This window comes from Canis lupus, chromosome Y, assembly GCF_048164855.1.
Source record: "Canis lupus baileyi chromosome Y, mCanLup2.hap1, whole genome shotgun sequence".
In the NCBI taxonomy this organism is placed as follows: Eukaryota; Metazoa; Chordata; class Mammalia; order Carnivora; family Canidae; genus Canis; species Canis lupus.
The window spans coordinates 4,251,304-4,279,044 of record NC_132877.1 but is presented as its reverse complement, the minus strand read 5'-3'; the positions used below and the strand labels follow the sequence as shown (position 1 = coordinate 4,279,044).

Here is a 27,741-nt window from a genome sequence, read left to right as displayed (position 1 = left end):
TTAAAAAGGATCTGGATTCTTTTTTTTTTTTTTTTAAGGTTTTATTTATTCATTCATGAGACACAGAGAGAGGCAGAAACACAGGCAGAGGGAGAAGCAGGCTCCATGCAGGGAGCCTGATGTGGGACTCGATCCCAGGTCTCCAGGATCACGCCCTGGGCTGAAGGCAGCACTAAACTGCTGAGCCACCGGGGTTGCCCAGGATCTTGATTCTTGATTCTTCACTATTCTCTTTGTCTCTTCCCCTGAAAAACAAGATAGACAAGGATAATTTTAAGTGGTTGGTTGCCTTTGCCTTTGACACAAATACCAAACACGTGAAGATCTATAACGCCGTGGGGTGGACTGAATTGTGTCTCCTACAAAATGCACGTGTTGAAACGCTCACCCCAGGACCTCAGAATGGGGCTGTGTTTGGAAGTGGGGTCTTTAAAGCAGGGATTAGAGTAAAATGAGGTCAGTTGCATGGGCCTTCACCCCATAGGGCTGCTGTCCTTATGGGAAGAGGAGATGAGGACACAGACATGCACCGACACCGGAGCACACGGCGTCTACCCGCCCAGGAGAGAGGCCTCAGGAGGAAGCAGCCTCAGCCCTGTCTGGTCTCAGACTCCCAGCCCCCAGAACCGGGACGGATAAGTGTCTGTTGAAGCTGGCCGGTATGTGTTCCTTTGCTGTGGCAGCCCTAGTAGACCAGCGCAGCCAGGTTCTGTGATCCCAAGCCATCTGGACCACTTCCCACTGAACCAGGGGGCAGGCTGCACCAGGGCGGTGGACAGTGAACGCTTAGGGCTGCTGGCTGAGTGCCGCGCCCACGGGACTACCGTGGAAGTTTGTCCGCTTTCACTTCTCCCTCTCCCTCTGCATGCCGCTCTGCCTCCTTGTGCTCTCCCTCTCTCTCAAATAAATGAGTAAAACCTTTAAAAAAAAAATAGAAGGAGAAGCAGTTGGTACTATATATCCCTGATTTCAGCTCAACACGATTCCTAGATTTTGGAATAATTTGCATCGCCCTAAGTATTTTTGGCATTATCTCCATATCAGTGCTTACACTGCTGACGTCCTGTTCCAACAGGCCCTCTGGAGGGGCTTCCTTCACAGAGGAGTGGCAGGATAGGCTGCTAGAAGGTAGATGCTGAAAAGAATGGAAGCTGTTCTTTGCGTTGGGGGAAGGACGTCTTTAAAGTTTGCATTATGTGGAGGACATCTGCTGGTTTTCATTTATTCAAAAGGCATAAAAATATATAGATTCACCATTAAGCCATAAAGCCCGGGGCGGTGGGAAGCTAATTCTTAACAGGGTGTATCCATCGAGGACATGAGAAAGACACATCCATCTACAACACCGCGGTCATATATTTGTCTCTTAAAATTCAAGAAGAACTTAAATTATTGACATTCACTCAATGGAAGTGTCAGGATGTGACAGTGGGAAATGAGAAAAAAGGACCAGGGATTAATAAGGTTTATACATGTGTGATTATGATGTAGCGGTAAGAAGGGCCCAGGCCGTGGTGCTGCGTAATGGCTGGTGCGCAGCCTCGGGGAAGCTGTTGCACGGACTTCTGTGAACTGTCGGTAGCCGCCGTTGACCTTCTGTGGTTCAAGTCCTTGTGGGTGAGATGTTCAGAAAGGATCATTCTTACGTTGTGTGTTTGGTGTGCTTAAGAGTCCTTGTACGGGGGGTGCCCGGGTGGCTCAGTTGGTCGAGACTCGAATATTCATTTTGGCTCAGGTCATCATCTGTGGGTTGAGGATTTGAGCTCTGAGACCGGCTCCCGTGCTGGACGGTGTCTGCTTGAGAATCTCTCTCTTGCTCCTCCCCCTGCCTGTGTGCTCGCTCTTTCTCTCAAATAAGTAAATCTTAAAAAAAAAAAAAAAAAAAAAAAGTTGTACAGTAGTCCCATTAGGAAAAAAGGAGCATAGACGCTCAAGAAAGTTTCTTACTGTGTTGGGTTCTTGCTGCCGGACTGACCGCTGGGCCACAAACCAAGTGGTATAAGACCACGCGAGTATTAGGACCGTGTGGTTGTGGAGGTCACAAATCCCTTGTCAGTCTCCTCAGGCTAGAATCAAGGTGTGTACAGGGTGGCATTCCTTTCTGGAGGCTCTAGGGGAGAGAACCGATGTCCTTCCCTTACCCAGCCACGTACCGCTGCCCGTTCCTTGGCTCACAGCCCCTTCCTCTTCTGCAGATCCATCGGCACGCTCCACATCTCCGACCATTCTGCATTAACATAGGCGTGTGTAGCCATCCACTTCCCTCCAAGCGCTGCTCTCCTTGCACCCCGTAGGTTTGGGGCTGTTGTATTTTCGTTTTCACTCATTCATCCCACAGTGTCTCCGGGGTTCCCTTTTAATTTCTTCTTTGAGCCTTGAACATACAGGTGCATCGTTGACTTTCCATGTGCTTATGAATTTCCCCCATCTTTTTCTATGATTGACTTCTAATTTCATCACATCGCCGATTAGGGAGATACGCTGTATGATTTCAGTCCAGCCTTTGCCAATTTATGGGGTCATGACCTAGGACACCGCCTTTTCCTGGAGAAGGTGTGTCAGCTTACAGTTGGGTGGAATGTTCCGTAGGTGTCTGCTAAGTCCAGCTGGTTGGTGCTGTTTTTTTGTTGCGTTTTGTTTTGTTTTAAGATTTTGGGAGAGAGAGAGAAAGAGAGAGCGCACACGCAGGGGGAGAGGCCAAGGGTGATGCAGGGTGTGATCCCAAGATGCTGGGTTCATGACCTGAGATGAAGGCAGACGCTCATCTCACCGAGTGAGCCACCCAGGCGCCCCTGGTTGGCAGTGTTTTAAGTAGTTAATGGTATTAAATCTGGGCTTCCATTTCCTTACTACTTTTTAATCTAGTTCTATCCATTATTAGAGCTGTGATATCCAAATCTCCGACCACCACTGGTGAATTATCTGTTTCTCCCTCTAATTTTTTTCAGTTTCTGGTTTATGTAATTGGGGCGCTGTTGTTGAGTGCATACAGGTTTATAATTCCTGCATCTTTGGAATCCGGAATGATCTCTCTATAAAATGTTCCTATTAGACTTCTCTGTGTTGTTTGCAGTAGAGATATTTGTCTTGAGTCTGTCTTGTGTCTGCCTCTTCTCTTACTGTTGGCACTGGATACCTTGGCCATCCTTTAAACCTTCTGCACCCTTCAATCTAATTGTGTTTTCTAGGTGCCAGTCACGTTGGGTCTGGGTGGGTCACATTGTTTTTCTTTTTTTTTTTTTTAAAGATTTTATTTATTTATTCATGAGAGACACAGAGAGGCAGAGATACAGGCAGAGGGAGAAGCAGGCTCCATGCAGGGAGCCTGACGTGGGACTCGATCCCAGGTCCCCAGGATCACGCCCTGGGCCGAAGGCGCCAAACCGCTGAGCCACCCAGGCGTCCCTCTTTTTCTTTTCTTAAAGCCCATTGTGGCAGTCTTTACTTTTTAACTGGGGGTCTTAGCCATTTACATGAAATGCCATTCTTGATCAAATATGATTCCTGTATGGCATGATTTCCATATAAGTTATTTCCTTGTCATTCCTTTATTTTCCCGAGACTGCCTTTTCTCACGTTAACTGGATATATTCTAGTGCACGACTTTAATTCCCTTCGCGTGTCTTTTACGATGTGTTTTTAGTTATTTTCTTGGTGGTTACTCTGAAGATCACAGTTAACATCTGAACACGTGACCGTCTAGTTTGCATTAATGCCAACATAATTTAAAAAGTATACGGAAACTTTGCAAGGATATGGCTACATTCAGCCCCCCCTCCTTTGGCTGTTACCGTCATTAGGATTACATCTTTGTACATTATGTGCTCATAAATAGAGATTTATAATTATCGCCTAAGCAGTTGTCTTTTAAATCAGATAAGAAAAAAGATTTGCAAACAGAAACACATTTATCTTGTCTTTTATGTCCCCCGGTGAGTACAATCACCCCGTTTGTGAACCATTACTTGAAGGCATGAAAATAGTGTTATAACATCCCTATTGAGCATAATTTACAAAGATTGTCAAAGGAATGTTTGAGTTGGTCATTGGATAATGAACCAAGAAACAAACATTCGTGTATAAGCAGTATTGCACGTTTAAGTATTCCTTTTTCTTTTTTTTGAAGATTTTATTTATTCGTGAGAGACGAGAGAGAGAGAGAGAGAGAGGCAGAGACCCAGGCAAAGGGAGAAGCAGGCTCCATGAAGGGAGCCTGATGTGGGAGTCGATCCCGGGTCTCCAGGATCACACCCTGGGCTGAAGGTGGCAGTAAACCGCTGAGCCACCCGGGCTGCCCACATTTAAGTATTCCTAAACCACGCGTGATGATACTCTCCAAAGCAAAAAATGGTATGTATGATTGTTGGGTTACACACCGCCTCCAAGTGAGAACTTTTCTTGGTGTGGTAAGCTCCGTTCAAATCCAAAACCTGTTGATGGAGAAGGCACATATATGCACCGTTGTAAGGACTCTAGCAGTAGTTTGAGCTGGGGAGAAGTCTGGGAGGAGAAAGTGGTTGGGTTTTATGCAGGCTGCAGGGTAAGGGGGCATGCATGGCAAGCTGAGAGAATGCCTCTCTTACCTTACACGTCCTAAATAGGGGTTGGTTTGCAAGTGCAGGATCAGAACGTGATCCTGCTGCGTGGGCAGGCTTCCTAAGTCATCCCAGGTGCAGGTGGAGCCTCGTCCGCGGTCGGGGATGGCTGCAGGCGGGGGGCAGAGGCTGCAGCCCGGGGCTCTTGCTGGTGGAGCCCCCGTTTGGAAGCAGGGGCACATCAGCGTGCTGTCCCAGGAAAGAGGGGAGCACGGTGTAATCAGCGTCTGCACCGTCTGAGATTCCGCTTTGAAAAACGCACGTGGGGAATGTAGGACAGCGAGCGTCTATCAATTTGTGGCATGAAGAAAAAACTCGTCTGAAAAGCCTTTTATTCCACATGTGATCTGCTAAAAGTACGCATTTTTAAAAGTATACATTTTAGTTATTTTAGAGAGAAAATGAAAATGGGATGGGGCAGACGGAGAGGGAGAGGCAGGCTGCTTGGTGAGCAGGGAGCCCAATGTGGGGCCCCGGGATCATGAGCTGCAGGCAGACGCTTAACCCGCTGAGCCCCTAAAAGTCCGCTTTTAAGAAGCCAGAGAACAGGACGCCTGTGTGTAGTGCATGCCGGAGTTCCAGCCTTCCGGGCTCGTTCCTCTTCATTCTCTTTGTACGAATGAATGTAAAAGCGCCGTGTTGGCTTCGCGTGCGGCTCCTTTGGGCAGCTTGACTTACTGGCCGCGTAGCTCCCTCGATTCTCCGCCTGCACGCCCGGGCTCTCAGCACCATCCCGTGGCCGCGGGCCGTGGCGCGGAAACCACGACACGGCACACCGCACTCGGTGCCCTCCCCGTGGCCTGCGTGCCGTGCTTCTGCTGCCAGCCTGGAACCTGCAACCGCCCCTGCGCCTCGCACACGCCCGCCTCCCCGCTCACACCTGTCTGTGGGTCCTGTCTGTGCGCCGAGCCTCCCGGCTTCACGGATGGAGCAGGCCGGCAGCCCGGGAGCCACGGCGCCTCGCTCTTCTCTTCGGTTCCCCCTGCCAGCCCGCCTGCCCCACAGTGAGAGGCCAGAGAGGACTGGCACCTGCTTTTAGCCAGGACGGTGGGGGGCGGGCAGACGACCCCCCAGGTTGCATGCAGTCAGGGTTTCTGCCGCCCTGTGCCCGCCAGCCACGGAGCTCAGTGGAAGACATCGGGAAGCAGGGGCGTGCCCTCCTAGAGACGAGGCCGGCGACGGTGCCCCCGACAGTCCTCTTCCCTGCCTGTTGCCCTTGGCTCTTCGTGACGGGCTGCTCTCCTGATGTTCTTACGTGCATCCTCCTGGGAGCCCATTAGGAAAAGCGCCTTCGCCTTGACTTCCACCCTCCCCTTACGGAAAGCACATGCTCTCCTCTGGCCGATTTCTTCCTGGTATAGTTCGTCCTCAGACCACCTCAGGGGACAGGGAGCCTCCTCCCCATTGCCCCGTTGAGGAAGCCGTTGCCAACGGGCTTTTCCTCTGACAGCGTGACACTGCCACGAAGGGGCCAAGGCGGCGTGCGAACCCATGTCTGCAGCTTCTGCACCTCTGGCACAGGTAGCTTCGCACCCTGAGGATGGTGCAGCCGTCCCCATGTGGGCCACGCGGACACGATGCCCCTGGCGTTGAGCAAGCTTGCCCCGTGTCTGGATGCCAGAGCAATGCTTCCCTAGCGGGCAGTGGTACCTCCCCTTGCCACCCAGGCAGGCCCCACACGGCGCCCCCAACGCCCACCTCACTCCTTTCCAACACCGCAAGAGCCTTCAGGCTCTGACACTTTGTCATCTGTTTCTCACGCGACTCTACCGACATGAAAATGGCACGGACCGTCACCTTAGCTTCTCCGTAACGGATGCCTCGACGCTGTTGCCTCGGTTAGTGCACCCCCTGGACGGCTGAGGCTCCTCTCCTAGCTGTCCAGGTAAGCCTGTCACGGGGCAGGTGAAGGATAACAATGGGCCTTTTCAGGCACAGGTTCCCTGTAGGAAAAGCAGAGGATAACGTCCCTGTGGCACTCGGCTCCTGCAGCGCTCCATGCCCAAGTGTCCAGATTCAGGGAGTGCCACGGCCCGGTGTTGCTGCTCCCAGCGTCTAGAACCGTCTTTGCAACGAGAGTGGATGAAGCAGGGCACGTGTGAGACCTGGAGCCTGGGTTTGCAAAGGGACGGTGTCCGCAATTCAGAGGCACCTCGCCAGCGCCCATGAGAACCCGGGTGCTGTTCCTAGGACACGCAGGTGTGGGTGGCGCCCGGGAGCCCCAGGGAGCAGCAGAGAGACCAAGGGGCCCTCTCCCTGCCTCCCGTATGGTGTGGCTGCCCGTGTGGCAGCCGGCTCTGGCGTGCCCCTAGCACATACGGCGGATGGTCGTGCAGGTTCCAGTGCCTGTCACCCCGTGAGAAGTGCCAGCACCGGTTGCCCCTCTTCTCCCAATTACTTTCCATCATGTCCTGGCCGTGAACACGGATGACGCGTTAGCTCTGTGGTTCCCACACTTGTGCAGGCGTCAGATACGTCCTGAGGGCTCGTTACGACCCACGTAGCCCGCGTCCCGGGCCCTCCTGTTGGGAGGGGCTGCATGGATCCGAGAATTTGCATTTCCCTCCAGTGCCCAGGTCGTGCGGGTGCTGCGGTCTGGGTTCCACACCTGGACACACATGGCCAGAGTCCCGGTGCCCACAACTCAGGGTCTGTACAGGGGCCGCGTGTGGAAGAGACTGTGCACGGGATGCCAGTGTGTGTCAATCCCAGATGACCCCCAGACCTGAAAGAAGCCATCCAGACTCAAAAATCTCATCTTATTTATTTTATCCATTCATTCGCTCATTAAATTTTCTTGATTTTAAACTGGCCTAATAGCATCTGTGTATCAGTAACATACCAGTAAACATCAAGAGCAGGCAACGCTTTGTAAACTGAGTCCCAGGCTGAGTTTGGGAGATGTTTAACTCGGATGGCACTTTTTTACCGCTTTCAAATTCCACAGTTATTTCCCTGAATTTCCTCCTGTTTTAGAAAATATTTGTCCCCAATCTGGCGGTTTCCTGGGGCTCAGTAAATATCCACTTTTTGCCTGTCTGGGGACACCTGTCCTTGAGCTGGCAGGTGTCCAGGAGCACCTGGGGTGTCCCTAGGGAAAGCTCCCCTCACACCTGAAACCCTGAAAAAGCCTTTATTTCTTCCTAGGCTGATGGTATGAGGCAACACTGCTACGTCTTTTGTCCTTGGTTACAAACATCAGGATTTCTGAAAGACAGCTTGGTTTTTGGTGGGCAGAGAACCATGTTGTGTGTCCACATTCTCGTCCTCATACCCCTGGGCTGACCCAGGGACAGCAAGCATAGCACCACGCTGTGCTCCGCACCCCCTTCCTGACCTTGTCCCGCAAACACTAGATCTCAGTGGCCGTTGTCTTAATGCATCTGTCCTGACCTCCCACGGCCCTGCTTTTAAGGCAGCTCAGAGACCCATGGGAAGGGCAGTGTTTTAAAGTCTTGTAGGATTTTCGCTTCAGATCGTCTCCAACCCTGGAAGGGCTCAGTTTTGTGTAAGACTGCCCCTGTTTTGAGGACATCACTATACAATTTGGATGGAATCGGCAAATTTCCTCTACAACGGCATAGAAATGACATTTTACATAGAAAAGTCAAGTCCCAGGAAACTGTCATCATGCTTAGCTTCAAGGATGGTTTTTTTTTTTTTTAATTTTTATTTTATTTATGATAGTCATACAGAGAGAGAGGCAGAGACATAGGCAGAGGGAGAAGCAGGCTCCATGCACCGGGAGCCTGATGTGGGATTCGATCCTGGGTCTCCAGGATCGCGCCCTGGGCCAAAGGCAGGCGCCAAACCGCTGCGCCACCCAGGGATCCCCATCAAGGATGGTTTAAAATGTCCAGGTGGATCCCCCGTAGTGTGACGCCGTGTCCACACTCAAAGCAGGGATGTTTCCGTAACTCCCAAAAGTCTCGTGCCCCTCCAAAGAGCCTCCCTCTTTCCGTTCCATCCCAATGTAGGCGGCAGTCTGCTTCTCAAACTACAGAATGGTTCCCACTTCTTTCACTGACCCTAGTTGGCTTGAAACTCATTCATGTCTTGTGTGGACTGATAGGTTGTATTTTTGTTTTTATTGCTTCTGCTTATACGGTCAGCCTACACTTAACTTTGCAGGAAACCACCAGACTGTTTACCGAAGCGGTTTCTGTGCTGGGTTGTGTATTACGTTCTTATTGATGCTGTCACAAATTCTCGCAAATGGCCTCATGGCTCGTGGCTCAAAATAGCACGAATTGATTGCCGTACTGTTGTGGAGGCCACAAGTACGACATCCGTCTTGGTGGGCGAAAATCAAGGTGCTGACAGGGCTGCGTTCCTTCTGGAGGCTCTGGTGCGGGATGGGATCCCTTTCCTTGCCTCTGAGGACCTTCCTTGCCTTGCCGTCATCTCACTCCCAGCGTGTGTGTCTGTGCTCACCCCTCCTCTAACTCTGACCCCCCTCCCCCCCGTAAAGACCCATGTGATGACTTTGTGCCTGCTGCATCATCAAGGACCATCGCCCCATCCCCAGACACAGGAGCACGCTGCAAAGTTCCTTTTGCCTTGTGAGGTACGATAATTATAGGTTCTGGGGATTAGGTTGTAGATAGTGGAGGTTTTTGTGTCATCATTGACTTGTGATGTTAGGTTCTTTATATATTCTAGATGCAGGTCGTGTGTGTTGTGTTTTTTCCTGTGTTATGACTTGCCTTTTGTTTTCTTACTGATGGTTTCCTTTAACTTTAACGGATGCCCCTTTATATGTGTGTTCTCCTATGGCTCTTGCGTCTTGTGTTCTGATATGAAAACTTCATAGAACCTAACATTGCAAAGATGCCCCATGTTTGCTTCTCCAAGTTTGATAGTTTTGATTTTATGTTTAGCTCTATGGCCCTAAGCACCAAAATGTCCATTTTTTGCCCCCTTTATATGGGTATATTTCCATTACATAGAGGTGTGATCTAGCAACATTTTTTGAACCAGTTCATCTTTTAAATGACTTTTTGGGGGCACCGGGGTGCCTCAGTTGGATAAGTAGCCAACTCTCGGTTTTGGGCCAGGTCATGATCTCCGGGTTGTGAACTTGAGCCCTATGTCAGACTCCGTGCTCAATGGGAGCCTGCTTCCCTCTGTCTGGCGCTCCCTCCACTCACACACTTTCTTTAAAATAAATAATTAAATAAAAAAATAAATAAATAAAATAAATAAATAATTTAAAAAAAAAACCAACCTAGTTTTCAAAATTGAGTATGGATTACCAGAAAAAACAATCCTTAGAGTGACACCCATTCGTACTAACTGAAATGATTGATAATGCCAGCGAATCACGTCAACTGCTAATGAGAAGCTTGACTTTACAAAGGACGACTCAAATAGCTATTACTGGTCCTTATTTTGAGCAGCCACATTTATTATCACTCCTCTACAGTTGAAAACTGATAGTTTACCACCACGGGAAGCTATATATCAAATGCTTAAATACTTCTCTCTCAGCCTGCTGGAGCAAGCAAGCTTCCAGTTCGAAGCGAATATCCCCGTGACTCATCATTTCATGCTCGTCATTTATTCATTTCCGTTTGTTTACGTCCCTGAACATAAGGAAGCGTACCTTTTCCATACAACTTTGTTTGTAAAGGTTAAGTAGCTACCACAGAGACAATGCGAGCATCCTTATGCCATGGGTATAGAGCTTGTGGGGTGTCTGTGGACATGTGGGAGAAAGCACCTGAGTGCCAGTGGTGGACTGGAACCTGCACTGTTTGCTGGAGAACACGTGCCTGGCCTTCCTTTCCTCGTATGTGCTCACCATCTTATTATCTTTTTTCTCCTACCCGTACTGCCAGCAGTCCATGTCCTCACACACCCTCCCTCTCTGCCTGACTGTCCAAAGGGACCTTTCTTGCCATGCAGTCATTGGGGTTAGGGGATGGTGACATTTCGGTACATGCTGATAAGTAGATTGATATGTGGGCAATTTCTCAATCATAGTCTTTGCAAAAGTGTCCCATATTCTTGTATGTATTTGGCTGTTTCTGTGTTTATTTTTATCAACAAACATGCCTGGGCTGTTTGATTCTGATCAGAGATTTATGTCACTTCCAGCAACGCCTGTATAAGCTTTAATTATTGGGTTTTTCTCAGGGCCTATCACACAGTAGGTACACAATGTTCATTTGATCGAATCTACCATATTTGTACCTTGTGCCATTGCCGTGTACCCAAGATCGTCAATGTCTGCTTTTTTTTTTTTTTTTTTTTAAGGTTTTATTCATTTGACAGAGAGATTGTGCACAAGCAGGGGAGCAGCAGGTAGAGGGAGAGGGAGAAACAGACTCTTTGCTGAGCAGGAAGTCCGATACAGGACTCGATCTCAGGACCTTAGAGTCATGACCTAAGCCAAAGGCAGATGCTTAACTGACTGAGCTGCCCTGGCACCCCAGGGTCTGCTTCTTAAGATCGTTCATCTCAGCTCTGCTCCATGGTGCATGTCATAGTGTGACTTCTGTAATACAAGACGTTTCTAATTCATAAATATCTGTTTCAGAAGAGTCTCTGAGAGCAGTCATCTGAAACTTGGCCTAAAGTTTAACTTTGGGGGAATGAAATCAATTTTATGTTGGTTTGGGTTCTAGCTTATATCATGACAGGTTGGTTGTTTCCCGTATCCAAGGCATAAATGAAATAATTTGTATTGCATTGAAGAGCAGTGAGCAGATGATATTTTTGCATCACCGGTACTTAAGCAAAGTGGGCTAACAGTACAATTAAAGGTAGCTTTATTTTTTGTTGTGGTTTATCGCGTCTGCTGTTTGTTAATGGAAGGAGATCTGGATAAAGATTTATAGCAATCCTGAAAGGACAGGGTTTCTGTTTGTGGCTTTCCACGGCACTAGATTTTTTTTTTTTAATAATAAATTTATTTTTTATTGGTGTTCAATTTACCAACATACAGAATAACACCCAGTGCTCATCCCGTCAAGTGCCCCCCTCCACGGCACTAGATTTTTACAAAGCTCTTTGCAGGGCAGGGACTTCCTTTCCTTGGGACATACTACGTCTGGTTTTTGTTGGCACACAGCTTCACTCCGGCTTTGAAGCGTTTCCCACGAACCACCCTCCTGAGGGCAGCAGAATCCTCGTGATCCGCATCAGATGAGGGAAACGATGTGGACTGGGTTAGTCCCGGGCGTGGAGCTTGGGGCCAGAGAGTTGAACCCAAATGCAGCCGTGTTCATGCCCGTGCCCACCGTAGTGCCAGGACTCTGTAAGGCTTCCTGACTGTTGCAGTTCCTCCTAGGCACCCTGTCGTCCTCACCCAGGGTTGTTTGCTGTGGAGGTGCCGGGGGATACTCCATTCCGAGCGGCCACAGCCACAGCAAGGCTCGGAGGACACAGGTGTGCCTGTGTGAAGAGGTGTTCGGGCCGGGCGGCGGACCATGCGGCGAGTGCCTGGGGCCCCAGCGCCTGCCTGGGGTGTGATACAGGTGTGCTTACGGGTTGCTGGGTGGCCGGCCGGCAGCATCCACACAGGGCCCGCGCTCCTCGGCTTCTCACTGGTCACTGACGGTTTCCTCTGATGGGACTGGAATGTGTGGGGCCAAGCCAGCACCGTTTCCACCCTTCCCAGCTCACCAGGTGGCTCTACGTGTTGGCATCTCGTGTCCTTAGGATACAGACCTCTGCCCCTGGGTTGCATGCTCATGCTTCCCCGTGCTGGGTCATGGTCCAGAGGCGGAGCAAGGATGCTCAGCCTCCCTCTGTCGGGGTCCCGGTGTCGTGTAGCGCCTTCCTACTACGCCCGGTGGGGCACTTGCTGGGGCCCTGGCTGGTCACGGACACTCTGAGCCAACCTGCCCCGGCAGGAGCATGCCCCGAAGCCACTCGGAGCCACATAATAGCTCCGCCAGCGGGATCTGGGCTCTGCTGTGTGCCGGGAGCGAGTGGAAAGAACAGCGTTTAGCGGCTGTTGCCTGCAGTGACCTTACACAACAGCTTTTGCCTTTAGGGTTCTAGCAATTATTAAGCAAGCTTGGCTGCCTTAAGAAGTCAAGAAGAGCCCAAGGCGACCTAGATATCAGATCTAGCGCTTTCCGACGGCTCGGCTCCGGTCTCCTGTGAGGTCTCCCGTGAATCACCGGTTTCCAGGCCCATGACATTCAGAGCTCAGTGTTTCAGATAGCTGTGCCACTGACCCAATAGTCCATTTTTGGAAAAGAACTCATGTTTTTCAGTGATGTCCTTCATAGGGCCGGAAGTGCTTTCACTAGGGGGAATCAAACCCCACACAGGAGTGTGCAGATACCAAATGCGAGGGGTGGAGTATTCGTTCTCGAAACAAGGCCACCGATGGCAACTACGACTTTGATTCTCTGGTCTCAGTGCTAGAAAGTATTTTCTTAATTTCCAGTTGAGAGAAGAATGAACCAATTAACTGATTCTTTCAGTGTGTTTTATTAACGTGGGTTCCGTTAACGTGTTCCATTAACCCGCCTGTGTTTTTATTCCTTAAAACAAAGCGTAGTGTGTGAGGTGTTTTTGCAGAGGAGGTGTGCCCTTGCCGGGTGTGACCCTGCTGTGCAGGGTGTCCCCTGGCCCCCTCATCTCCTCCCCGGGGCACCCAGTTGACTCCAGTTAACCGACAACTCCAGTTAACAGAAGTCGTTTGCTGCGGCCATTAACTTCAGAAACAATGGGGCATATTCAGAATTACTTACCTTCAAAAACGTTTCCTCCACGAAAAACATATTAACATGCATCTCATCTGGGGTTAAAGAAAGGAAATAGAAACATCGACGTTGGAATCTATGTCATAGGTGATTTTTTCCCCCTTAATTTCTATTCATACATCTATACATGTCATTATTCAGATTAAGGTTTTCTGAAAGTTGATCCATTTTTCAAATTACTGATTTTATAAAACACAGGGCTTTGGTAAGCACATCAGATAAGTGGGTTTTTTTGTTGTTTGTTTGCTTTTTTAAGATTTCATTTATTTATTTGAGAGAGAGCATGAGCCGGAAGTGGGGGGCAGATTGCAAAGGGAGCAGGCTCCTTCCTGAGCAGGGAGCCCTAGCGAGGCTCGATCCCAGGACCCTAGGATCGTGACGTGAGCTGAAGGCAGATGATTTGCCGACTGAGCCCCCCAGGCGCCCCTAAGCTGTTCTGATAGCATGTGGTAGGTGCCTGGTAGCTGCCAAACAGTTTTGTTGATTTCTTCTTTGTTGATTCCTTTCACCTAATACAGTCTACTACTGGTTTCTGATTCTCAAAGTGTGGTCCCCAGAGGAGCAGCATCAGAAATGCAAATTCCTGGTCCCACCCGAGATCTGCAGAGTCAGAAACTGCAGTGGGACCCTGCCATGTGTGTTCTATCAAGAACCCGCACGGGAGTCGGGTGTGTGCTGATGTTACCTGGGGTGCCTGGGTGGCTGGGATGGAGCCCCACGTCAGGCTCTCTGCTCGGCGGGGAGTCTGCTTCTCCGTCTTCCTCTGCCTGCCACTCTCCCTGCTTCCGTGCTCTCTGTAAAAAAAAAAAAAAATCAGCTTAGAAAAACGACACCACCAGTTTTATCAAACTGTATTCAATGCTGGGTATTTATTATTAAAGCTATTTTACAGTTAAAATACGGAGTGCTCACTCCGCCCCAAAACACTGCTGTATTTGTGAGAGAAAGCTGCCAGACAGCTCCAGCATCGTCTTCTGATCTGCCCGGTTCTGACAATTTGATTTTCACTCAAGATGAGCTCTCCAATGTGAAAATGTGTTTGTGTCTTCAAGAAACTGACCTGTCACACAGACTCTGGCTTTTGATCACCCCACCCCACCCCCCCCCTTTTTTTTTTTTTTTGTAATCACAGATAATAAAAGTACGACTCTTTTGGAGATGACGTTAAGTTCTGGAAGGAAGCATTAAATTGGTCTGTCGTGGTGTGCAAGGTGCACAAGCTGTAGCCTGCCTGGCGAGCAAGCACTGCGGTGGGTTCAGAGTCTCTCTTCCAAACCGTATGGAGCTAGTTGTATTGAGATTTTTACATCATCAATTTAAACTTAAAATGTTTTATAACACGTGTGGCATGGGACCTATATAGTAGGTAGGGTGGGGTCTGGGGCAGCACCCATGTGTAAACCCACGGGGATTCCTACAGACAAGAGTATGAAAATTCACACAAGGAATAACAAATAATCCGCATTAAGCCCTCCTCATGCCGGTGCAGGTCAGATGTTGCCACTGAATCAGAGACTTTTCAGGTTGCAGATGTTTATGGATTAAGGATTTGGAAATGAGGGATCATGTTCTTGTACGGGGCCGGGCAGTGAGTTAACAAGTGTCGTGAAGCTGTTTCCACATGCCTGGCAGGTATCGTACTTTTGTGAATACATTCCAAGCAGGTGATGGGTGTTTGGTCTTTGTTTCTAAGTGAAATATGTCTGGCAGGGCCCTATGACTTGTCATATTAAACAGGGTCTCGCCCTTACTGGAGCACTGCTGTACGGAGACAGGCAGATCTTGAGGTCTCCTAGGTCAGGGATGCTTAGTACTTACGAGTCCTTCCACAGAGCAGGCGCGAGGGAGGTGTCTTCGCACCCTCCCTCCTCCCCCTCCGCCGAGGGTTCCATAAGATGGTGCAGGACTTGCCCCTGGCCAGGCGCTGCACTCACAGCTCAGCACAGACTGTTCCTCTTCACCGACATGACACGCCAGCCAGGAGGCGTGTGGTATCCGTGCTACTGTCCCCATTCTGCAGATCTGTCATCCAAGGCCCCGCCAGGGGCTGAGCACCTGCTGGCAGATTTCAGTGGCTTGCAAGCGGCAGGGCAGGGTCGCAAACCGGGTTCCCGCCTTCAGAGCTCCTGTGGCCGCCTACAGCCAGCATCTCGTCACAGCCAGCCCTGCAGGCCAGTGCTGCCTACGTGCCACTGCTGCCCGGGGAACAAACCACAAGTCAGGAACGTTGAAATCTCAACCCAGGACTGGCAGCTACACAGTGGCCCAGCTGGGAATTGACTGCTCTTCTTTCAGACTCCTGATGCCCATTCTTTCTCCGAATACCTCATTCCAGGTCTGGCTTGGGAGCGGAAACCGGAATGAGCAGAGAAAGCAGGTCTTATCGTGCGTGCTTGTCTGCTCTGAAGCAGAGCAACTGCTCTGGAATTAGGTGCCTGTTTGCCTGTTTGTAGGAGCACAGCTTCCTGCACAGGAGATGTGGGAAAACACCCTCACCCCTACTCCTTATGGGGTAAAATGCAAACTGGCACGGTCCTCTGGGAGCGGGGATGGACTCGGCAAGCATTTCACTACATCCTCAATGACAAGAAAACAGCATTGTAGGACCCGGGCCTGAGAGGCCGCCGTGCCTAGCCTTCCTGCGGGTACAGGGATGCCCTTCTGCAGCACGTCGATGAACTTAAACCTAAATGCGTCTCATTTCCCCACCTGGGAGGGCAGCCTGGTACCCATGATGACACCCACCTTGTGGCCACTGTACCCACTTGACCGGGGGCTCATCTCCCGTCTGACACCCCCGTGTCACCACTTACCCGATCAACTCACCTGCATCCCATCAGCTCACCTGCATCCCATCAGCTCACCTGTATCCCATCAGTTCACCTGCATCCCATCAGCTCACCTGCAGCGGCTCCCCCACTGCAGCATGGGTTCCCCTCTTCCAGCAAGAAGGGAGGCTCTCCTTCACGAGGAATGCTTTCCTAACACCTACGGACCGTCGTGCCTTATATGGCCTGTAACATGTGATGTTCTTGTGTGAAGTGACACAGAAGCAAGTTGCAGAGCTTGGAGCTCGCTGCCTCGCTTGTGGACAGGGGGACCACATGCCCCTGATAGCTTGCTGGGGTTCTTTTGTGCTCATCTTTGGAACTTCTTCCTTTCAAAACGCTGTCCCTTTAATTTCTAAGCATGCTGTCATGAGCTGGCGCAGTCATCGTTGGATCTGAGGACTTTAATTACTTGTTTAGATCCTCGCTTATTCACTGAGGATTTGGGATGATTTTATCTACATTGTGAAGAAAAGTGGTCTGCACAGTCTCCTGCAGATGCATAATCCCACAGCTCAGTGTCTTTTAAATTAAAAGCCTTGACACGAGGCTTTAAATAAACACTGTTTAAAGCGTTTTAAAGGCCATCGCTACGTTTCTGTCTTTGGGATTAGTGTTTCTTTCACGCCCCTTTCTTCCTTGTCGTCCAGTTGGCTTACCAAGAGTCCCCGAATGCCACCTCCGTCGACCGCCCGGCCTCTGCTGCTTCCCACGCTTGACTCCCACGCTTGACTTTGCTCTTTAGACCCGACACTAGTTTCTTGCTCTCACTTAGTGCCTGTCGTTTCCTCCTGTTGGACATTTGGAGTCCTAGAGGCTTAGTCTGAGTACCAGGGAGGAAAGTAAAAATGTGCACTATGGCCTGTCCGTCCTTCCCCATCTCGCAGAGCCCTTGCTCTGACCCCCGTGGAGGGGTGCACATAAAAGGAGCTTTCGTTACCAGAGACCCTTGGCCACGGAAGGCTTGAGGGCACCTTCCTGCTGCTGCTCATGGGGAGGAACCAGCCCTCCCTCCATTGTCTGCCACCTTCAGGAACAATATATACAGGTGCAGCGTGGGTTCTAGAAAACCCCGAGTCACTCAGCTGGCTATCCAAACCATGGCTTCTCTACACTTGAGTGACCCCGGAAATGTTTCCTTAAAGCCTCACCATCTTTTGTGCCAGCAAAAGAAAACCAAACCAAAACAGGTATTTCCCTAACACAGAGGTCACATGGGAGCCGTCTCAAGTGCCTGCAGGGGTGGGGCGCCGGGGACCTGTTTGTTCTGCACATTTTCCAGTGCCGCAGGAACATCCAGCCTGTGCCAGAGAAGCAGAGGTCCCAGGTCGTTCAAGTGCCAAAGATGAAATGGCACCTGATGCTCGGCTCTCGCGAGTTGTGCCTCAGCAGGTGTCACCCACGCTGATGGCTGAAAGGAGGGCTGGGGCTACATGGGCCAGTCGGTGCCGATTCCCAGAGTCCACGGGAGAGGCGGTGAGGGCAGCTGTCCAGCTCAGGTCTGAGCACGAAGAACCAGGCATCCCCCAGCAGGTGCAGGGAGCCCCAGGAGAGGGATGCGTGAGTGGTGCCATCCGCGGAGCCCCTGGCCAGAGAACTGTTGGTAATCCATGAGCAAGCCCGGGAGCAAAGCCAGGGGAGCTGTGGCGCAGACTGGAACAGGAGGCACCGCCTGCAGAGCCCTTCGGGCGTGGGCTGTAGTGCCACCCATAGGAGGCCTTCACTTGCAAGGGAACTCGCTGCCCTTTGCCCTCGGGTCTTGGGCTTGGCACAGAGGTGGCGGGTGTGCTGTACGGCCCAGGTGTCCCTTTACCTGCCGTGGGACAGATGCACACACAGGTGACACCAGAACAGCCACGCTCCCGAGCGACAGCGCCGTGCCTCCTGCCGTCTGCAGACTCGGCGATGTTGCCACACGCACAGGAAGCGGTCTTGTTATCGGGCCCAACTGTACACGTTCGGTTTAGACTGTGCAGCGTCTCTGTGGCTTCACGCACTGCATGAGGCCCTTACTGCTGAGATTAGAGGGGCTGGTCTACCTCCTAAACCAGCCGGAACGGGAGAGGTGTGTGTCTTGCCAGCCGTGTGTGCGCAGCCCCCGTCCGTCACCTCCTGGCTTCGCCGAGTGCCCGTGTGGGTGCCACCACCAAGAGTGAGGCGGGGGCCCTGAGTACGCCTCCGGACACGGCCCTTCTGCCTTCCTTCGGGCACCTGCACTCAGCCCCCTGTGGCTTCCCAGATCTGGAAACGCTTGCCTTTGGAGACGTGCATCAGGTCTCACCAGCATGTGTCACCACGTTTGCATTTTCAGTGAACTGATCTTTCAGGTGTATGTCATAGTGATTTTTACATTTTTATCCATTTAAATGACCCAACAACAATCCAGTTGGCATAGGTCCACCTCGCAGGTCCCGTCCAGTTGGCGTTGGTCCACCATGGGGGCTCATCCAGTTGGTGTGTGTCCACCTACAGGGCTTGACCAGTTAGCATAGATGCACCTCACGGGACCCAGCCAGGTGGCCTGGGTGACCCTGCACAGTTATCGCAGCCGTACTCACTCTGTTACCCGTGCTGTCCTCTCTATCCCGAGACTCATTTCATAAGTGGAGCTTGTACTTCTGAGTCCCCTTCATCTGTCTCACCCATCCTCTCACCCCGCCGCCCCTCTGGCGGCTTGGGTACAGTTGGCATGGGTCCACCACGCGGATCCTGTCCAGTTGGCATGGGTCCACCATGCAGGTCCCGTCCAGATGGCATGGGTCCACCACGTGGGTCCCGTCCAGTTGGCATGGGTCCACCATGTGGGTCCCGTCCAGTTGGCATGGGTCCACCTCGCGGGTCCCGTCCGGTTGGCATGGGTCCACCACGTGGGTCCCGTCCAGTTGGCATGGGTCCACCATGTGGGTCCCGTCCAGTTGGCATGGGTCCACCTCGCGGGTCCCGTCCGGTTGGCATGGGTCCACCACGTGGGTCCCGTCCGGTTGGCATGGGTCCACCATGTGGGTCCCGTCCAGTTGGCATGGGTCCACCTCGCGGGTCCCGTCCAGTTGGCATGGGTCCACCACGTGGGTCCCGTCCGGTTGGCATGGGTCCACCACGTGGGTCCCGTCCAGTTGGCATGGGTCCACCACGTGGGTCCCGTCCGGTTGGCATGAGTACACCACGCGGGGTCCCGTCCGGTTGGCACGGGTCCACCTCGCGAGCCCATCCAGTTGGCAGGGTCCACCACGTGGGTCCCATCCAGTTGGCATGGGTCCACCTCGCGAACCCTCCAGTTGGCATGGGTCCACCACGTGGGTCCCGTCCGGTTGGCATGGGTCCACCACGTGGGTCCCGTCCGGTTGGCATGGGTCCACCATGTGGGTCCCGTCCAGTTGGCATGGGTCCACCTCGCGGGTCCCGTCCAGTTGGCATGGGTCCACCACGTGGGTCCCGTCCGGTTGGCATGGGTCCACCATGTGGGTCCCGTCCAGTTGGCATGGGTCCACCACGTGGGTCCCGTCCGGTTGGCATGGGTCCACCATGTGGGTCCCGTCCAGTTGGCATGGGTCCATCTCGCGGGTCCCGTCCGGTTGGCATGGGTCCACCACGTGGGTCCCGTCCAGTTGGCATGGGTCCACCACGTGGGTCCCGTCCGGTTGGCATGAGTACACCACGCGGGGTCCCGTCCGGTTGGCACGGGTCCACCTCGCGAGCCCATCCAGTTGGCAGGGTCCACCACGTGGGTCCCATCCAGTTGGCATGGGTCTACCTCACGAGCCCGTCCAGTTGGCACGGGTCCACCACGTGGGTCCCGTCTGGTTGGCACGGGTCCACCACGCGGGTCCTGTCCGGTTGGCACGGTTCCACCACGCGGGTCCCGTCCGATTGGCACGGGTCACCACACGGGTCCCATCCGGTTGGCACGGGTCCTCCACGTTTGTCCCGTCTGGTTGGCACAGGTCTACCACGCGGGGCCATCCAGTTGGCACGGGGCCACCACACGGAGCCCGTCCAGTAGGCATGGGGCCCCACGCGGGGCCCGTCCGATTGACCTATGTCCACCATGCAGGGTCTGTCAGTTGGTGTTGATCCACCATGGGGGCTCATCCAGTTGGTGTGTGTCCACGTACAGGGCCTGACCAGTTAGTGTAGGTGCACCACGGAGGGCCCAGCCAGGTGGCCTGGGTGACCCTGCACAGTTATCGCAGCCGTACTCACTCTGTTACCCGTGCGGTCTTCTCTATCCCGAGACTCATTTCATAAGTGGAGCTTGTACTTCTGAGTCCCCTTCATCTGTGTCACCCATCCTCTCACCCCGCCGCCCCTCTGGCGGCCACCACGTTGTTTTCTGTGTTAGACTGTTTACTTTCTTTGTTCTGTCTTTGAAATTTCACATGTAAAGGAATCTGTCGATTCTGTGTCCTGTGACTTTGCATGACACCATGTAGGTCACTCTGTATTGTCACCAGTGGCAAGATTTCATTTGTTTTATGGCCAAAGCAGTATTGTGTTGTGTATAGCATGTCTGTATGCACGCATCTGTTGATGGACGCTTACGTTGCTTCCCTATCTTGGGTATTGAAAATAAAGCTGGGGTGAACGTGGGGGTGCAGAGGTGGTTTTGAATTAGCCTTTTGTTTTCCTCGGGCAAACGCTCAGTAGTGTCATTGCTGGCCTGTGTAGTAACTCTCTTCCTAACTCTTTGAGGACCCTCCATGCTGTTTTCCAGAGAGCCTGCACCAGTTTGCATCTCCACCAACGGTGCACGAGGGTTCCTTTCTTCCAACATCCTCAGCCCACTCGTTGTACTTGTCTTTGGGATGACAGCTCATCTCACGGGTGAGCCGATGTCTCCTTATGGTTTGGGACAGAGCCCTTTGCCCATGGGACCTGACCCTGTGTACGGTGTGACAACTGTGTGGAATTGTTGACACCCGCTGGCATCACAGACTTACTGGGTGTGGGGAAGCCCCCGTCCGGCACACACAGCTGGTGTGAGAGGTGCTCTGAGTGTGAGCGCAGCAGAACACGAGCCTGTCCAGAACCGGTGCGTTCTCACGTGGGAGCTTTGCAGCGGCACCCGTGGCCAGACGCTTCTGTGCGGACTGTCACGGGGCGATGGAAGTGTCCCTGCCAGGAGGGGTCACCCACACTGACCCTTGTGTGCAGCTGGCTCCCGGCAGCTTGAATACCCGGTGATGGCGTCACGGCTTCCGCCGCCCCAAGTGCACATTTGGGCTCATACATGCACTTGTCTGTATCAAAGAATTATCAACAATAAAATGGGCTTCGTTTCTTTCCCAGTTCTTCACTTTCCAGATCACAGCTGCAAACACAACTGCAGCACAGCATTGTCCCAATGACCTGCGACATTTCCGGTATTTGCATAGATGTCCGCGCAGATGGCCTGCATCACACACACGTATGTACCTAGTAGAGACCCGGGGCATAGCACACACCCCTAAACGTCGCCCTGTCTTTGTTTCTGCAGATACGGAACGGCTCTATTCAGTGGTGTTTCAGGAAATATGCGATCGCTATGGAAAGAAATACAGCTGGGATGTCAAGTCCCTTGTTATGGGGAAAAAGGCAACGGAGGCGGCCCAGATCGTAATAGACGTCCTGCAGCTCCCCATGTCCAAAGAGGAGCTGGTGGACGAAAGCCAGATGAAGTTGAAAGAATTATTCCCCACGGCTGCTCTGATGCCAGGTATGTGCCCTTCCGTGTGATGGGATCATATCCGCGCGCCTTTGCGGTATTGTTGTAAACCCCGGTTACCGGCCCGTGCCGGGCTTGCTTTTGTGTCTTCCTTTGTCTTGATAGCTTCTCAGGAAAACCTCGTCTTGTTTGAGGCTCACAGGTACTCCAGAGAGAGTTTGCTTAATCCTATGCTGTGATTCCATCTGGTCTTTCCAAGGGCTTCCTTCCAAGGAAGGAACCACTGAGTCCCGAGGTCCAAAAACATGCGAACTGTGCTCGTTCCGGTGTTGTACCAGTGCCACACTCACGACGGAATCGCATCAAGGTCCGATAGGTGGCTTTGCCTTTTCCTGTTCAAAATGAGACACGAGATTATTTTAGCAAATATTTAAACGTGAGCAAATTGATGATAAGCCGCTAAATCTTCCCAAACAACCTTCTTTTTATTATTTTTTCTTTTTTTTTTTTTTTTAAGTTAAGAGCATAATTCATTTTCAACACGTGTGTTTACATGCCCTTCACCCCTTTCTTCACTTGTTTTCCTTTGAAAGCAAAGATGACTTCTCTCCCTTGGGGCTTGTTAAGTGAAGATCGATCAGAACTCAGTTGTCTGCTGTTTCTTGCTAAAAGTCAGAAGGTCGAGAATGTTCTAGATTACAGGGCTGAAAGATGCCAAAAAATGGAGTGCTATTTTAAGAGTCTTCCAGGGAGAAAGGTGAATACTCTGTCTTTGGAATTAACGGTGCAAGGACAGGGGAAAAACAAATGTGCAGTTACGGCCATAATTTTGTATTTACAATTGTATTCCTGTGACTCATAGTTTTGAAACATGTGTGTTTAAAAAATATTTACGCATGCATCCAAAAGTGCAGATTGAATATTCCCTGGGAATAGAGAATTTCCTGTAAACGACCTGCTAGTACCACTGCCTGTGTCACATAGAAACCACATACGTGCGCCGTGCTTGGATGACACACAAATCTGAATGTCGGGCGCGGGCACGAGCTCCGTGTCCGCTGCCATCCTGGACCCTTTGCACACGGAGCTATCGCGACAGCCTTTAATGATGGAAACACGTCCATACAGCTCAGTTTTCAAATCATGGTAGAAACCAGACCTGGTAAAACTGACCGTCTCATCCATCTCTAGGTGTCTAGTTTGGTGGTGTCGCGTAGCGTCACGCTGTCGGGTCACGGCCCCCAGCACCCGTCTCTAGGACTTCTTCATCTTAGAAAACAGACACTCTGACCCATCCACCCCTCACTCCCCATTCGGCCCTCCTTCCAGCCCCTGGCACCATCATTCTTCATTCTGTGTGTGTGAACTGGACTATTGTACGTACCTCGTTTGGGGGGGGGGCTCATACAAGATTTGTCCTTTCCGGATTGGCTGTTTGAACTTAGCATCACGTCCTCAAGGTTCATTCATGTTGTCGCATGATATAGGATTGTCTTCCGTTTTCCCCACCCCGGTACAGCTACATCACGTTGTGTGTGTCCATTCGTCTCTTGATACTCGTTGGAGTCCTTTCTCTTCCTGGCTATTATGAAGGATGCTGCTATGGACGTAGGAATACGGAGACGTTTCTGCGACCGTGCTTTCAGTTTCTGGCTCGTGTACCTGGAAGCGGGCTCATGGAGCGTATGGTGGTTCCGTTTGCTATCTCTTGAGGAGCCAGCCTACTGTGTTCTAGAGTGACTGCACCCTATTATTTTCTAACTGTCCACGAGTGTTCCCGTTTCTCCACATTTTCACCAACACTTACTTATTTTCTGTGGTTTTTGGTTGTTCTTGTTAGTAGGCATTCTCAGATGTACAAAGTAAAAACTCATTGTAGTTCAGATTTGCATTTCTCTAATGATGAATCATGGAGAACCTTAGTTTATATGCTTTTAACTATTTCTGTGTTTTCTTTGGAGAGCTGTCTTAAGTCTTTTGCCCATTTTTAAAAATAGGGTTACTTTTTTGTTGTTATTTGGTGGGAGTTCTTTATATTTCCTGGATAAACCCCTTATCAGACACTTATCAGTGTGCAAATAAATATTTTTTTCTTCCTATTTCAATAGGTTACCTTTTCATCCTCTTGCGTGCTTTGATGTGCAAGATTTTTTAAGTTTCATGCAGTCCCATTTGGCTCCCAGTTTGCTCTCGTTGTCTGAGTGTTTGCTGTTCTACCCAAGACATCAGTATAAAATCAAATTTCCTAAAGCTTTCCTCCTATGTTTTATTCCAGGAATGTTACAGCTTTAGGTCTTTGATTAATTTCGAATTAATCCTTGTATGTCAAACCTCAGTCGTTTGCCTGTGGATATCCTAAGTATCCCCAATTTCGTGGGAATTTGTCGGAGAGACGGGCCTTATGCTCTCGAGTGGTCTTGGCATATTGTTGAAGATTATTCAAACCACGGGACGCCCAGGTGGCTCAGCAGTTGAGGCCTGCCTTCGGCCCATGGCGCGATCCCGGAGTCCTGGGATCGAGTCCCACATCGGGCTCCCTGCATGGAACCTATTTCTCCCTCTTCCTGTGTCACTACCTCTCTGTGTCTCTCATGAAGAAATAAAATCTTAAAAAAAAAAAGAGATTATTCAAAGATTCAAAGATTATTCTTGCATATATGCAAGAGTCTATTTCTGTGCTTTCTGTTCTGTTCTGTTGGTCTTCCTGCCTGTACCGCACTGCTTTGATAACTATAGCTTTATAATGTGTTTTCAATCAAGAAGTTCAAGACCTCCAACTTTTATTATCTCTTTTTAATATTTTTATGGCAGTTGAGAGTCCCTTGAGTGTCTGTTTAAACTTTAGGATGTTTTCTGTGTTTAATATGCTTGGGATCTTGGTAGGGATCACTTTGAATGTGCATATTGTTTTGGGTAGTATGGACATTTTAATACCAGATTTTCCAGTTTATGAACATGGGATGTTTTTCCATTTATTTATATCTTCTTTTTTAATGTTTTCAGCAATGACTTGTCGCTTCAGTGTACAAGTCTTTCACCATCTTAGGAGTATATTCCTTTTTGATGTGTTATAAATGGCATAATTTTAACTTTCTTTTCAGATTGTTCATTGTTAGTATCTAGAAATGTGACTTTGCATGTTGATTTTTGTGTCCTCCAGTGTTGCTGGATTTCTTTACCAGGTCTAACAGTTTTTATGTGTTTGAAACCTGTAGGATTTTTTACTTATAAGGTCACATCTTCTGCAAATGGGGATACTTACTTTCTGCCTTTACAGTTTGGATATGTCTTCGTTTTCCTGCTTCACTGCTCTGGCTAGGTCTTCTGGCACTATGTGTAGGACTGTTATCTTATTCCTGATCTCAGAGGAAGAGTTTTCACCTTCTGTGAAGTATGATGTTAGCTGTGGGCTTTTCACGTACGGTCTTTGTTATGTTGAGGCAGTTTTAGTCAACCTACTTTTCTTTTTCTCAGTTTCAGTGTTGGTATCATGAAAAGGTGTTGAGTTTTGTCAAATGCTCTTGCCACATCAATGGATAGAATTATATAGTTTTTGTCATTCACTTTGTTGATATGGTGTATCACAGTGTTTTTTTTTTTTTTTTTTTTTTTTGTATGTTGTGAACCATCTGTGCCTTCCAGCAATAACTTCCACCTGGTGATGGCATATATTGCTTTTAATGCGTTGTCAAAATCAGTTTGCTAGTATTTTTTTTAGTATTTCTGCCTCCATACCCATTATAGATATCAATATATAGTTTTCTTGTAGTGTTTTTGCCTGGCTTTTGTATGAGGGTAATGTTGGTCTCATAGAATGAGCACACATACACCTTTCTCTTCAGATTTCTGTAGGGGTTTGAGGAATATTCATTTAATCCTCTTTGGTAGGCTTCATCACAGATGGGTTTTCCTTTGTTGGGAGGTTTCTCATCCCTGAACAAATATCCTTAGTATTTTATATCTGATCAGACTTTCTGTTTCTTGATTTGATCTTGACACAAAATATATATTTCTTTTTTTTCTTTTTTAAGATTTTATTTATTTATTCATGAGAGACACACAGAGAGAGGCAGAGACCTATGCAGAGGGAGAAGCAGGCTCCGCATGGGGAGCCCGATGTGAGACTTGATCCCAGGACCCCAGAATCACAACCTGAGCCAAAGGTAGATTCTCAACCACTGAGCCACCCAGATGCCCCAAGGGTATTTATTTCTAACAATATATCCCTTTCCTGGTTATCCAGTTTGTTGGCATACACTCTTTAGCATTATTCTCCTAAATCTTTTTTTTTTCCCCCTAATTTCTGTGGCATTGGTTTTAATGTCACCCTTCTTCATTTCTGATTTTAGTTATTTGAACTTCTCTTGTTTTTCTCTTAATCTAGCTAAGTATTTGTCCATCCTGTTAACATTTAACCTGGATTATCTTTCATTGTTCAACATGCTAATAAGTACCCATAATGTATTAGGTATGCAAATGTATTTTCCCTACATTATCCTCTCAAACCTTTCAAGTGCTGTTCCTTCTTGTATTTTTGTTCTGTACTCTAAGAAACACTTGATATATGTTCTACTACAATGCCCAGAAATGTGATGTTTTCTCAAGCTAGTGTGGTAGTTTGGCTGGAATACTACGAAGTCTACACCATGAACTCTACTTGGTGAAACCAATTGATGCAGTGTTCTCATTTAGCTTTGGCAGTGACCACACATCACTTATGTAAGATACTCATCATAGATGATTACAGATCACTTAATTCAGAAGTTTCTAATTTAAAAGTAAGGCAGGAGGTAGTTCCAAAGATAGCGTAGTCCTACAGAACTTAACCTAGATGACTTTTTTTTTGGACGTCTTGTGTATTGTCATCGGTGAGGCTGGTGAGAGTTAAAATAAGTATATACAAAATATCTTATTTGATTCTATGAATCTTACATAAAGTAGGGCAACGTTTCTACCCTAAAGGACAGGCTTCACAAACCCTGTCTTCCTTCCATTCCTTCCACCCACCCTTCATCTCCGTACCTGAGCCAAACCTGAAATCCCCTGAGAAGGTGATCTCCTGGATACTGGGTGGAGGGACAGTGTTCAGAAAAACTGGCCGCCGTCCTTTTTCTAGATGTGGGTGTTGATTCTCTTCACCTCGTGCTTTGTTCCCATTATGAAGCTGAGGATGATCGCATAACCCGTGGCAACTTTTATCTCTTCTCTTTCTGAAGGTACTTTCTGGTAGGAATTTTTGGTTGTGGAAGTCACCTTGAGCTTATTAGACAAGAAGGCTGCCTGTCGAGAGGCTGTATTATTAATTCACTAGCATTCATTTTCTCATACTTTCAAGGTGAAACCTGCGGCGCACGTAGGTATTTAACAAGTAAAATAGGAGAAAGGATGGCAGGATGCCAGGGGGCTGCAGCCACCAGGTAGATGTTAAGAGTATGTCCTTCCTTGGGCCCATCACGGGTAACAGCCACAATTATGATGTAAGGATCCATGACCAGGATCAGCATTCCAAATATGATGTAAGGGGTGTCCTTCCCTGTGGCCACCACCAGGGGCAGCAACCCCCACCCCCAGATATGATGTAGAGTGTGTCCCTCCCGGGGCCCATCACCAGGGGCAGCAGCTCCCCCAGTTATGATGTAGGGTGTGACCTTCCCTGGGCCCATCACCAGGGGCAGCAGCTCCCCCAGTTATGATGTAGGGTGTGGCCTTCCCTGGGCCCATCACCAGGGGCAGCAGCTCCCCCAGTTATGATGTAGGGTGTGACCTTCCCTGGGCCCATCACCAGGGGCAGCAGCTCCCCCAGTTATGATGTAGGGTGTGACCTTCCCTGGGCCCATCACCAGGGGCAGCAGCTCCCCCAGTTATGATGTAGGGTGTGGCCTTCCCTGGGCCCATCACCAGGGGCAGCAGCTCCCCCTGTTATGATGCAGGGGTATGTCCCTCTCTGGGCCCAT

The 27,741-nt window shown here is 50.0% G+C and overlaps 2 protein-coding genes across 15 annotated transcripts in view; one reads left to right on the top strand and one right to left on the bottom strand.

Moving 5' to 3' along the window:
• The window catches only part of LOC140629094 (pseudouridine-5'-phosphatase), a 79,525-nt gene that overhangs the window by 14,413 nt on the left and 37,371 nt on the right, over positions 1 to 27,741 (top strand). The window contains exon 2 of the mRNA XM_072818528.1: positions 21,620 to 21,838. Within this exon, the coding sequence (XP_072674629.1) occupies positions 21,620 to 21,838 (219 nt within the window). The remainder of the gene's footprint in view (positions 1 to 21,619; positions 21,839 to 27,741) is intronic.
• On the bottom strand, positions 33 to 27,440 carry LOC140629092 (uncharacterized). 14 transcript variants are annotated; one of them, XM_072818521.1, is made up of 7 exons: positions 26,810 to 27,440; positions 16,145 to 22,179; positions 15,137 to 15,513; positions 14,004 to 14,112; positions 13,307 to 13,353; positions 6,393 to 6,538; positions 33 to 245 (listed from the first exon to the last, which is right to left on the bottom strand). In XM_072818521.1, the coding sequence occupies exon 2, from the start codon at positions 19,887 to 19,889 to the stop codon at positions 18,744 to 18,746; it is 1,146 nt and encodes a 381-aa protein (XP_072674622.1). In that variant the 5' UTR covers positions 19,890 to 22,179; positions 26,810 to 27,440; the 3' UTR covers positions 33 to 245; positions 6,393 to 6,538; positions 13,307 to 13,353; positions 14,004 to 14,112; positions 15,137 to 15,513; positions 16,145 to 18,743. The 14 variants fall into 14 exon arrangements, with proteins under 14 accessions (XP_072674622.1, XP_072674623.1, XP_072674626.1 ...); XM_072818522.1 differs by having other exon boundaries at positions 15,137 to 15,510; XM_072818525.1 differs by having other exon boundaries at positions 15,137 to 15,376.